Source organism: Moschus berezovskii, chromosome 27 (assembly GCF_049115385.1).
Source record: "Moschus berezovskii isolate FMDL1 chromosome 27, NW_MosBer_1.0, whole genome shotgun sequence".
Classification (NCBI taxonomy): Eukaryota; Metazoa; Chordata; class Mammalia; order Artiodactyla; family Moschidae; genus Moschus; species Moschus berezovskii.
Window position 1 is genome coordinate 19,753,840 of NC_142486.1, and position 14,046 is coordinate 19,767,885.

Below are 14,046 nucleotides of genomic sequence, written 5' to 3' on the forward strand. Positions count from 1 at the left end.
GGACTTTTAACCACTATGCTTGGATTATGCAAAAATTCCAGGATTACCTTATTAGATTGCCTTATTTGCTTCTAGCAAAATGCTGCCTTTAAGTATCATTTTATCAGGAGCACTTTCACTAAGGCTACTGGCATGAGAGCGAGCTCTTAGTATGCATTCAGAAGCTCAGCTACTATTCTTATTAAAGGTGCTCAGTCGTTAAGTCATGTCCAACTCTTTGCAACCCCACGGACTGTAGCCAGCAAGGCTCCTCTGATGGGATTTCCCAGGTAAGAATAATGGAGTGGGTTGCCATTTCCTCCTCCAGGGAATTTTCCCTACCCAGGGATCGAACCTGTGTCTTCTGCACTGGCAAGTGGATTCTTTACCAATGAACCACCATACAAAGTGAAATTATCATATATAATGTGTTTTTTCCTAGTTGGGAGCTTTCCCTTATAAAGTTAGTATAAACTGTTTAAGCTACTCTTGCTAATCCATTGCAATTTCTACTCCAAAATTTAAACAAGAGTCCTAATTCGTTTTCTTTGAAACTGAAGACCTAATTGTTGCCCAGGCATAAAATCTCAGGGCTCAGGATGCAAACCCAGGACGCTCCCTCAAGCCACCAACAACTATAGGCTCAATAGTCTCTGAATCTCATTTCCAACAATAGTTTACTTTGTTAACTAATCTCCACTTTTCTCATATTCATTTCGTCTCCTTTGTCCTGCTCCAGTTTCATCAGACATCCAAATACACAAAATCATTTCTACTTATTTTAATAATTTATTATTATTTATAAGCAAACACATCTATATTTGGTAGAAATAAAATGGTTCTTTCCTAAAAAAAAAAAAAAAAAGTGGTGGGGGGGAGGTTCTTAGCATTCTTTATAACCCCTTGAGTACATAAATTTAGATTTACATGTATAAATCTATATAAATCATTTTTCTTTCTTAATAGGAGAAAAGGAAAAACTGTGACTGAAATACCCCAAAATAATTGTTCTTATTGGCTCCCATGAAGTAAAAGGCCACTTTTCCCACCTCCTGTTAGCGCACAGCTAACAAACCTTATCTGCTACATGGCTCAAACACCTTTTCATAGAAACACAATCACCATTAGTAAATTCTTAATCAGTAAGAACCTCTGCTTCCTCAAAGAGGTCAGCACCCATTTGCCTTCAGAATTTCTCATAAAGGCAAAGTACTATCATGGCACATCTGGAATTAGAACTTGGTCTTCCAAATATTACCTAATACCTGCCTGTATTACAAAAGTCATTATTTGTACCAAGCACACTGTGGAGAAAAACACTGAACTGATCCCCGATTCTAAAAGCAGACCCTCCCAACCTGTGGGGCAGAAACAGGTTACACGGATGCTGCGGGGGCAGAGTCTGGGTGGTCAGACTCTGGACTGTCATCTTCAGCTGAGAGCAGCCTCTTCTGTTTACAACAGCTCCACAAATGTCATTTTCTACATGTGCCATTATGTGAACAAGGTCAGGCAACGTGCTTCTGGTCACAAACTATTTGGGCCTCAGTTTCCTCTGAAGATCTATGCCGTACAGTGACCTTTTATCAAGCCACCAAAGTTCCTGACTTTCATCATCGTAGGAAGCTTTGCAATTAAGAAACAGGATTTCAAGGGGAAAATGGAGTGCTAAGCTGAGATCACAGGTAAATACATTTACCTTTACTAGAGTAAAACATGGGGTCGCAAAGAGTTGGACACAACTGAGCGAATGAACTGAACTGAACTGAAAGTAAAACAAGGATGAGAATGGTAACACGGGGAATGGGGACTTGGGAGTCTGTTTTATTCATGCACAACAGGGACCACAGCAGTGCATGAAATAGGCCAGGCCCACAATAAATATTCCACGAATGCTAAAAATTCTTGAAAAGCCGACTACCTCACATATCACAAAGCTGTCAAAACCCTTTCTAATAAAAAAAATTATGCTGGTAATACAGTTTTTATTTCTTTGTGCTCAAATGGGAAATACCATATACCTATGGGAATATGTATATACATACATTTTCGTATACTATTAAAAGACCTTTCTGTAACATTTTTAAAAGACGCATCGCTTTAGTTCATTTGCTGTATATTATTAAAGCATGGGCAATGGTGTAGCTCTCCTGTTTTGTCTTTCATGTAACCCAACCACAGGGATGTTTTCAAAGAAAACAAGGCGAAAGACACCAGTAGGGTTAATAGTCCAATCCTTACTCAGACATTAATCAGCGGCATAACCAACAGGCGAGTTACATAAACTTCCTTAGTCTTGATTTTGTCTGTAAATAATGATAATGCTATCCACTCTCCTAAGGCTGTTGAAATTATTAAATGCAGGCTTATACTGCACTACTACACACTGAGGAAGCCTTATTCCCATATTAGCTTTTAAATATCCAGTGCATGAAGTCTCATGGTTCCCAGACTGCTGCTCTGGTCCCTTCACTGGGTCCCACATATTTCCCAAAATTCAGTAGCTAAGAGTTGGATTTACTCTTAGCACATCAAGCTTTTGGGCCTGCTGCAGTACAGTGCTCTGAATCACTGGTGCCCATTCACCATTAGTGATTAAATATTTAGAATCTCACCTTGATAAATGAAGCAAATGTAAAGCACAGTGCATGCTGCACAGTTTCAGTGCTCAGAGTTAACTATCTTGATGTCTCCAATATGAGGTGACATGCAGCTGATTTAACAGCTCTTGAACATTTCGATCACACCCTAGATCAATGGATTTAAGTAATGAAATTGTATCTGACAGAAAAACAGAAAAGACTCGAACTGAATACAAATAATGGTTTCTAACTGTGGCAGAAACAAAAATGTTTTAAATGTTGATTTAATTCTCATCAGTTTTAAATTAATCCAGAAAGAGAACAGAAGCAATAAACTATGCTTCCCTATGTGATCATCAGAAAACAAAAAATCCGTACCAAATTTTCTCTGTTCCTGCTTCCATCTGAAAGTTCCCCTTATCCCCTTTAGGAGCACTAGGGATTACCATTCTCTATAATTAGCTTGCTTATGAAACCACCTGAAGAAAGCCCTGGCAAGATAATATACAGACAGACAGAAAAATAACTATCAGCTGACAAAAATTAACAGTGCTTATTCTTTTGTAAGGAATGTACAATTCTTCGTATGCTTCCAAAACAAGCCAGTGTCAGAACTGGAAAGTTTTTTTTTTTTAATGACCTTTATTCTCCAGAGTTCCCAATCACTTCTTCCTTGCCTTTACAGGGTATAGGGCCACAAGATATTCATCCATTCCTATATCTCACCATAATTTTTTTCAGCCCTTCATTTCTCTGCTGTTTCAAAGAGATACTCAAATACATACTTTTAAAAGGAACTTCAAATATTCAAACATTCCAATACTTATCCTCCTCACAGTTTTTCAAAGTTCAAGTCACAAGAATAAAATTTTCAAAAATTTCATTATGTCACTCATAAGGGTCCACACTTCTATGAGATGAACCGTGAGTTCACTGCACCAAGAAATAAACATCATATTGTTTTCATATAACAAAGCTGGTCAAGAACTCAATTCGTGACACCTTACAAAAATCCAGCTTTTAGAGTTTCACCAGTGAATGACAGCAATACTGGTTCAGTTCAGTTCAGTTCAGTCGCTCAGTCGTGTCCGACTCTCCGCGACCCCATGAATCACAGCACGCCAGGCCTCCCTGTCCATCACCAACTCCCGGAGTTCACTCAAACTCATGTCCACAGAGTCGGTGATGCCATCCAGCCATCTCATTCTCTGTCGTCCCCTTCTCCTCCCACCCCCAACCTTTCCCAGCATCAGAGTCTTTTCCAGTGAGTCAACTCGTCGCATGAGGTGGCCAAAGTATTGGAGTTTCAGCTTTAACATCAGTCCTTCCAATGAACACCCAGGATTGATCTCCTTTAGAATGGACTGGTTGGATCTCCTTGCAGTCCAAGGGACTCTCAAGAGTCTTCTCCAACACCACAGTTCAAAAGCATCAATTCTTCAGCGATCAGCTTTCTTCACAGTCCAACTCTCACATCCATACATGATCACGGGAAAAACCATAGCCTTGACTAGACGGACCTTTGTTGGCAAAGTAATGTCTCTGCTTTTTAATATACTATCTAGGTTGGTCATAACTTTCCTTCCAAGGAGTAAGCGTTACTTAATGGGGAATAGCAGTAGCCTTAGAAAAAGAAATAGCTCATTAAGGCAGACTTCTAAAGGAAGTACCGGGCCTAATCAGTTATGCTCAGTCTGAGCACTAAAATCTTGACTCTAACAACAAAGGAGGAGGCTCTAGAACTATGTGGTCCAATAAAATTTTAAATTCAGTTCCTCAGCAGCATTAGCCACATTTCAAGTACTTAAAAGCCACACGTAACTAAACTTGGGCTTTATACAGACTCTATAATACAAAAAGACAAAAATGATGCTGACAGTATAAACTATAATCTTGAATTAAGATGAATTCTCCTGAGTTTTAAATGTTGGCAATCAATTAAAAATTTAAAGAATATCAATAAAAACAACTGTGTGGAGACCACAGGAGATCAGGGAGAAATGACAGCTAAACAAATTATTTTGCACTGGATCATAGAACAGAAAAGTTAATAGAAGAAATGCTAAAATCGAAATACAGTCTGGAGTTCAGTAACACCAATCAACGTTTGTCAGTTTTAGTTTTGACAAAAATACCACAGAAATGTAAGATGCTAATAATGGGGAACTGGGTGAGGTCTATATGGGAACTCTCTGTACTATTTTTCAACTTTTCAGAAAATCATAAATTATTCCAAAATTAAGCTTAGCAAAAATCAACTGTGTGAGCCAAACCCATATTACAAGACTTCAATTTGTAATCTAATCACTGCCAACCCCAAACCATAAACACCATACAGATATTAAACACATCACAAAAATAGATACACTTTCATGAATCAGAGTAATTGTGACCAAGTATGAAAGGAGCTGCCATCCAAAGAAGGATAAAGTGAGTAAAACAGCTGGCAAAACAACAAAGTATTTTGAAGTGACCTTCATACACTCAGCCTAACATTCTCAGAATTGTGGAAAAAAATTGTTTTAAAAAGATTCAAATATGTTCATGTTTCATGTGTGGATGTAAAAGAAATGACTTCTGTTTGGAAAGGATACAGACAGCAGGCACTCAAAGATCATGCTTAAAGAAACAAAAATATACATGGACCAGTCAAAAATCTAAGGTTAGAATATAACTTTGTGCCCCAGGTTTAATACATGTCACAACATCTTAAGAAATCAGAAAGGGAAGGATCAATGGCAGTTGGAGGGATCCATTAGAAAATAAGTTCTGAGAGGTTTAGAAAAGCTGAAAGGCATCCTTGGCTGAGAAATGGGATCAAAAAGAAACAGAAACAGGAACGAACATAAAAAGATAAGAAGGATCTGAAAAATATGAAGGAGTGATGGGAAACAAGCTGGTTAGATTGTGGGAGGTCGGATTAAAGAGGCCCTTGTAAGTCAATCAGGAGTTTGGTTTTGAAGCAAAGTAACAAACACAACTCAACATTCTTATCCAAGGGAGTGGTGCAAGAAAAGTGGAATTTAAAAAAAACTAATTTGGTCATGTTCCTACTAAAAAAAATTTTTTTTTCTTGTGGCCACACCGTGAGGCTTGTGAGGTCTTGGTTCCTTGATCAAGGATGGAACCCGTGGCCCCTGCTGTATAGAGTCCCATCCACTGGACCGTCAGGGAACTCATGTTAATTAATTAATTTGACAATGCTACTCCCTACATCATCCCACATCCCTGTAACTTTCTTAGACATCAGGTTCAAGGCCACAATATCACCTTCGGGTTCTCTTCTGCTCTCACCAGCTGCCAACGCTATCAATTATATCTCATACATCTGCCATACACCCCCTACCTCTACTGTCAAGACTGCAGTTCAAATCCCCATTACTATCTCTATTCCTTCTCTTCCCTGTTTGGTACTGCTTCTATTTAGTGCCACTAGACACAACTGACAAAGAAACATTTCTAAAGCATAGATTATGACCATGATGTTTACATGTAAAAATCAGCACAAAGTCTTCCGATTCCCCCCACCTCTGTGCCTGTATTCTGCTGTCTCCCTTTAACATTCCTATACTCATTCTCTGAATATTCCCTCTTTTTGCTCACCTGCCTCTTCTGCCCAGTGTCTTCTGTTGGCACCATCTTTCAAATCCCTGCCCATATTTCAACCAAACTTTCCATGTAAGTGACTGATAGATTTACAAGAAGAATGAAAAAACAAATGATGATGTCACCCTCTTCTTAAGCTCTTCCTTCAGGGGCTCCTTCAGTACGTTTAGCATATTAGGCCCTCTTTGGCCCCTCCCAACCTCCTTCAGAAAAATCCTTTAACCTTGCCCACTTATCACTGGGTACTTAATGCTCTTGGAATACCACTAGGACACATTAACATCCCATTATTTCTTGTCTCTGTGTCTTCAATCATGCTGATCCCTCTGCCATTTCATTATTTTCCTTGACTGGCTATTTCATCTTTTAAGACTCACAACCTCAAAAAAGGTCTTCCTTAACTGTTCCTGATCCCTCTCAAACAACTGCATCTAAAAATGTGACCTTAACCAACACCTTACCTCTAACAGAAACAGGCAGTTCTTACTGCAGATATCAGTCAAATGCAGAGATTATACTTCTGGTATAGCTTAAGTAAAAATTCACAATCTCTAGGCCAATAAGTTCAACATCAGACAACCGTGCACCTTTCACTAACTTCTGGGAGGGTGAAGAAATTCTGATTCAGGATCTGAGAGGAATTAGGTTCCTGTTTCCTCACCACCCTGAAGTCTTTTGCTTGGCATGTACTGGGGGCTGTTCAATCTGACCACAAGGTTAGCAATCTAATATTCTCAGTGATAACACAGAACGGATGTCACTGTCTGCCTACAGGAAGGAGTGGGAGACAACAGTATCCAGGGAACAAGAAATAAAATCCTAGAGGAAGCTCCAGACAGGACAACTTTTAGACGGAAGACTAAAGGAAAGACATGTGTGTTCAAACACTCAAATCAAGAGAGTATGTTAGGAAGTGGTGATCAAGGAGATAGTTGTAAGGTAGGTCTCGAGACAGTGTATTTTCAAAGTGGCAATATATACTACAATAAACCATAAACCCCAAAAGGTAACTCCAAGGTGATGCCACTGCAGAAGTCTGCCCCCTCCCCTCTGTCCCTTTCACGCTCTTCTCTCTCCCATCCTGGAGATGAATAAAAATGCATATCAACAACCTTGCTTTAATGAAAAAAATAATAAAAAATAGCTTTAAACAACGTACCTTTGATTTTTTGTTCAGTGGCCTAAAATAAAAACAAACAAACAAAAAACAATGTAAATATGAAACTGAAAGAAATGGATTGTTATGATAAAATGTTCATACATTACTATTACATAAGACATATACACTTCTATCAAATAAGGAATCCATCGTTTAGATGAACTGCATAGGAAAAGATATGCAAAGAAAGCATGCTTTTCCCATAGATGTGCCCCATTGTCCCTGACACAATGTTTATTAATTTTAAAAAATTCTTGAAATGTTTTAGGCACAAAGTGGAGAAGACACCATTGTATGACAGTATATAATAAAAATGGAATTGCACTTCTCTCATCATTTAGTTTTAAAATTATTTTTCTATAACTGTCACCTTTACCTTTAATGGATCTACTGAATTCTGCATATGTTTAAAAGGCTTCAAATTTTCTTATTTCAAATGATAAAAGATAAATCATGTTTTCTGAAAGAAAAGCTGCATATAACTTCCTTGGCCAAACTAGTAACAAATTTAAGTCCTGGAAGTTAGGCTGCTGCAGTTAAACATAGCTAACTTTTAGATATTTTGGGGTGGGAAAAATTTTGAAACATATTTGTCTCTTCCGACACATCTGACAATTCAATTCAAATGACTGTGTTCTGAAGCTAAACTGCTACGGGCCCTGCTTCCCATGCCTGCCCCCACTTGCACTGTGTCTGGTAATTACAGGGAGAGGGGCTCGAGCACAGCAGGACTGCCTGCAGGTGCCTGGCTCAAACTTCAAGGGCCTCGATAAGAACTGATCACAAAGGCCACAAGCAAAAATCAACTTTTTGATGATGCCCAACTGTGGGGGAATCCTAAAAAAAAGAAAAAAGATACAAGCATAGGCAGATAGGCAGCGAGGTGAGGGAAGACTGAATAATTAGTTACTGAATAATCAGGAATTGTTTCTAAATGAAGATAAGCCTTTTTATTAAACTGTCACAGAACAGGATAAATCATTTTGCTTAATCATAGTAAACTATTGCCAGAAACACCATTTTAAAAATTATATCATTATGGAACTACATGGTAAAACACTGTATGGCAATTAATATAATACTGAAGCCATACCAAACATGAACCTTTGCCCAGAAAGGCAGAGAGTAAATCTAGGCATGTAAATGCTTTACCAAATTTTAGAGCACTAGTAACAAGTAAAATAATGGAGGCCCATCTTTACTTTATATGGATTTAAAATTTAAAAGAAAAAAAAAACAAAAAACTGATGGAAGGACAATGGCAAAAGACCAGTCAACTAGCTTGAACACTTATTTCTGGGAGAAATTGTTTTTAAAATCTGACAGTAGAAAAATAGATCTCAATACCTGAATACTTTCAAGTATTATACATATCATGCCAAACAATAAGATAACATAATTTTCTGAAACAAAATCTACACAGAAATGATTCTGCACTGAAAACAGACTGTGTGTGCTGTTCTGTGGGGATCTCTTTTTGTTTACCTCTCCTGGTTTCTTCCACGGTTTATTTCCAAAGGAAACTAGGCTACAGTACATAGGAGCCATGACCATATTACTAAGTTTCAAGACATGCAGTACTGCTCTTCCAGGACTTACAATGTAAAGGGTGTCCCCTATGCCAGCTCCTTTGGGGAAAAATTCCTCCATGTTGCTTGAAAACAGTAGCTAACCTCATTCGAGTATTGTGTCATCTACAGACAACAGCGCCAAGGAGACACTCAAAGGAGTCTGCCCATCGGAACACCAACTAATACAGTGGAAGAAAGTTAGTTACCAGAACTCAAGAGCTCCTGATGAGGAGCAAATGGAATGATTCAAACAGCTTTTTGTGCTGAGTTGGTCCAGGGACGCTTGTATATTACACAAACTATTAAAACGAGAATTTTCCAAGCGGGGGTCAGTGATTTTAAGAGTATTTGTCTGCAGTGCTCAAAATGAGGCGACTATCCCCAAGTGGTTACTGACCACTGAGATAGAGTTAGTGTGAGCATTTTTTTTAAAAGGTAAATTATCCTGTTGATAATATTTCATACCGATTACAAGTTAAAATAGCAATATTCTGGATATACTGGGTTACATAATATATATTAAAATTAACTTCAACGATTTTTTTTGTTTTTACTTTGAAATGACCTTGTCATTTAAACCGTCTAGGTCTCAAGTTTCCTAATCCCTCAAATGGAGGAGGAGGGGAAAAAACACAACTGTACTGCTTACCTTTTCAGGGCTCTCATGAGGCTCAAGTGAAATATAAATCTTTTCTGGATAAATAATACTGTTCAAATGTGAAGTATCATTGTGGATCTTGTACAACACAACTAAACAATTCGGCAAACTGAGAAGCAAATGTATTTCTATTTTGAATACTGTTTTCTTAAAAAATAAACCAAAAAACCTGAGCTACGATTCCACAAGCAATTAGTTCCACTGTCTCAGTTTATCAGGGAAGACAAGTGGCAGACATGCCAGGTCCATGCCGGCTATTTTGTTTCTGCCAGGCTCTGCACCACTTGACCCAGCTCCTCGACCCTTAGGTAAATCTCAGTGGTTAAGAACTCAGGGTCTGAAGCCCAACTGCCTCGTTTTCACTCCTGGCTTCACCATCAATAGTGTAACGTTGGTCAAAGTAAGTTAACTTCTCTAAAGCTTGGTTTCCTCCTCTATAAGACAGGAACAAAAACCCTACCTCAGACTTGTTCTTAGGCTAAAAGGATTGAACTCACATAAAGAGCTTAAGGGGGAAAAGAGAGAGAGCAAGCACGTGGGGCAGCGCCAAGCATACAGAAAGCATTCAATAAATAGGACCGAGTGTGGCTACTGTCGGCCCTACTCGCCCATGCTCTGGCTCCGTGCTCTCATACTTGGAAGGGATCTGACTCAAACTCACTCCCAGTTCCCAGGTCTTGCTTTTTTCCCTCTCTTTCAAATCATCTAAAATGTCTTAACTGTGCCAAGTAAGATTCCCAGTCTCAGAACAAAATGACCTTTGGGAGACATGACTAGTAAATACTAAAATTTCCAAAGAGGAGGAATGAAATTGGAAGTTTTCTACACTTTATGTCTCATTTAAACTCAAAATGAATACATTAAATCCACAAAGCCTTTTATAAAAATCCCTTCAAGCTTTTAACACAGTAACAAAAATTCTCATGAGTACTGACTTTCACACATTCTCAACCAAAACATCCCAATTTGTCTTGGTGCTTCTCTCCTCCAACCCTCAACCATTATATGCTTTCTAGGAACTATAATTACATGTTTAAAGTAAAGTTGATACTAAATTATCCCTCTATAATTAACCTGTTTCTCATCCGCCTTTTTCCTTCTCACTACATTTCCCTCAAGATTCCTTCTAGAAATTTCTTCTAAAACCAGAAACGAGAGAAATTCATACTAACAACCTACTGCAACTATTGTTGCCCTTTTCTTAAGTACAGAAACTACATTCCTGTGCTGTATTATTTTCTGAGCCTAGAATCAGAAGATAAGCAAATAGCCATAATTCTTTGATGTGAAATAGAAGGCTTAAAAAAAAATCATCTGGTCATTGATTTGTTATTAACTAGAGATGCACTGGGACTGAAATACAATAAAAACCATGCAATTTTGTGTAAACAAATTTTATAGAGGAATTTAAAATATTTAAATTGATACTTAACAAATAGACAAAATTAGAAAAACTATCATAGTATAAATAGTATAGTGAGCTTTGTCTGATTGTTTATGTAAGGAATTACATTATCTAGTTTTCATTTAAAATAGAAACTAGCTAGAGGTCTGAATTTGAATTTCTTTTAAATTTAAATTGCCACAGTGGCAATTAGGAGCTGGTAAATCTGTTTTCTGTATTCATGGCATAAAGATTTATTAAATACCTTATAAAAACTATCATATTATTTCCAGCTTTAAAGTTCACCTTTGGTTGGTAAAAAATAAAAGTACAAGATAAATGTTCTGTACCAAAAGGATAAAGGACCGAGTTTTGGAAAACCACCAGCTGGGGGAAATAGAAGATTTCAATTCTATTCCTGTTCCATCACTCTGATGGTGACACTTAACTCATTTTAATGCTTGTGTTCCTTGCACATAAACTCACTGAATTAAAACAGATAGTATCTGAAATCTTTTTCAGAAAAAAAAAAATACGTAGTCTTTTAAAAAGTGTACACAGATTACGTAAAACGGACAGATTGTTTTTACCATAGTGAATTTGTGTTTTCAACATTTATATAAATGGGCTCATCTCCCTGACTTACGGAGATGTCTGTCATCTACCTGGATACACCTGCTGGCTCCTACTACAGCCAAAGACAAGCTTAAGGAAACACAGAATTCCTGTGACTCACAATCTTTCATATGGGCTGTAAGTGTGCCAACTTGGGAGATTTTTCCTTTTGTTTTGTTTTTAAAGAGCTATTTGGTAACAGCCTTCAGAAACACCAGCTGTCCTCATTTCACCAATGGGTTGTATTCAAATTCAGTTGTAAGCCAGTTATGTGGAATTCGGAGAACAGTCTTATTTACCGTGCCGGTTTAGTCTACTAAGCTGAACATTTATTAGCAGTATTAAATATTCTGTATATAATGTTCAATCCCTAGATATTACTGTGTATACAGAATACACAGCAATACCCTATCAAAGCTGAAGAGCTGATGAAAGGGAAAAAACCCTCCTCACATCTCTAAGCCTCTGATGGTGGTTTCAGTGGGACACAGCTGGGGTGAGAGATGAACCATACTGTGAGGCAGAGATGGAGCAGCGAGGAGTATGAAGAACTGTCGATTCAGATTTTGTGAGAGGCAAATGTCACAAAAATCATCATTCATGCGTTAAAAACACTGACTTGGGGACTCAGATTTGGTGATGAAGAATGTAAAGGTAAACTTCAACGACTAGTCATTACTTAAATATGCGACAACTTTAAAATTATACTCACGTATTTAAAAAATATAGTATTTAAAATCTTAAAAGTTCTTATTACAAGAAAAAAAAATACGATTAGCTAGACTTCTTGTGGTGATCATTGCACAATAGACACAAATACGGAATCATTATGGTGTGTACATGAAACTACTAAAATAGTCACCAAGTGGCGCTAGTGGTAAAGAACCCACCTGCCAATGCAGGGGACATGAGACTCGGGTTCGACCCCTGGCTCAGAAAGGTCCCCTAGAAGAGGAAAGGGCAACCTACTCCAGCATTCATGCCTGGAGAATTCCATGGACAGCAGAATTTGGTGGGCTACAGTCCATGGGGTCACAAGAGTCAAACATGACTGAAGTGACTTAGAACACAATAAAATGCTGTATGTCAACTATTCCTTAATTTAAAAAAAACAAACAATATTTAAAGAAATCATTTGAGTAACTCCTCCCTTTCTTAGAATTTCCTCAGTAATTACAGTAAATTCCAAATTAACATGTTTCATTATACAATAAGGCCTCTTCTCTTGTTTCACATACATCCTAAACTTACCAGCTAAATATTGAACTCTAGAAGCAGGGATCAATCAATATGGCCTAATGCCATCACTCAGATGCTTGCCAAACTAATAATTCTACACAAAGTGCACCCTAGCATCTTTCTCAATAAATCTCAAGTTTCTTAAGACTCTCATTTCGTTAAGTAATTGGCCTTCAAACAAGAGTATGATAAGCCTTCCTCCCAGCTTTAGACTTACAGATATACAACTTTTTTCATAACAAATCCTGAGCAAAGACTGATCAATTGCAAAAACTGTCCTATACCAACAGGCCTCTGACAGAGGCCTAAGGCATCACCAATGCCAAAACTCTATATACTAGGAACCATCCCAAATCTTACCTACCAACTACCAATGCATTTTCCCCCTCACTCCCGGGTAACCAAAGGCCAATAACAAGGACCACCCATTAAATCAACTCATCTCACCACTGACGCATCCTCAGTGCTCTGTCCTCTGTCCTCCTGTTTACTGGCGTCACCGTAACCCAAACTCTGCAGCCCACAACTGAACTATATTTCTTTCCCCCTTTCTGTGTATCCCCAAACCTGGTTAAACTTCTCTGAAGATTCCCTGGTGGCTCAGACGGTAAAGCGTCTGCCTACAATGCGGGAAAGCAGGTTCGATCCCTGGGTCGGTAAGATCCCCTGGAGAAGGCAATGGCAACCCACTCCAGTACTCTTGCCTGGAAAATCCCACGGACGGAAGAGAGTGGCAGGCTACAGTCCATGGGGTCGCAAAGAGTCAGACACAACTGAGCGACTTCACTTTCACTTTCAAGATGTATTTAGCCACTCAATCTAGAACCTAAGGGTCAATCTAAATTACTCTTCCTTCATATCCTTTAAACAAATTTTATGGATACTTTTAATAGTCCCTTCAATTATTATCACAGTCTCTAGTTTCTACCCAACCCAATGCTACACTCGGTCAAGGTTCTAAATACAATTCTAAAATAGAAAATTCATCTTTGGCCACCCAACGGTCAAAATGAGAGAAGTGCCAACAGCTATGACCAGCCTCTCCAGTCTCGTCCCCTGACATTTCTACACTTGGCTTCATTTCTACACTTGGCTCCTTTCCTACCACCCCTTTCAATCAAAACCCATACTTTAACCCATACAAGCTATGGACAACTTAAATCTCAGTTACTGCTAGAACCATTTTCCTTTCTGCTCCTCATTTACTTGGTTCATTTCCATTCTAAGAAAATTCCCCTGTCTCTGTATCCCAT

The 14,046-nt window shown here is 38.3% G+C and overlaps 1 protein-coding gene across 7 annotated transcripts in view; it reads right to left on the minus strand.

Moving 5' to 3' along the window:
• TNRC6A (trinucleotide repeat containing adaptor 6A) overlaps positions 1–14,046 on the minus strand; it is a 97,596-nt gene that overhangs the window by 57,489 nt on the left and 26,061 nt on the right. For 6 of the 7 annotated variants that reach the window (XR_016036604.1, XM_055409700.2, XM_055409704.2 and 3 more), the window contains one exon: positions 7,327–7,348. The exons of the other annotated variant lie outside the window; for it this stretch is intronic. Coding sequence is in view for 5 of the 6 variants with exons in the window: in XM_055409700.2 (XP_055265675.2) it covers positions 7,327–7,348 (22 nt within the window). In the remaining variant the exon portion in view is untranslated. The remainder of the gene's footprint in view (positions 1–7,326; positions 7,349–14,046) is intronic. 7 annotated transcript variants of the gene reach the window in all.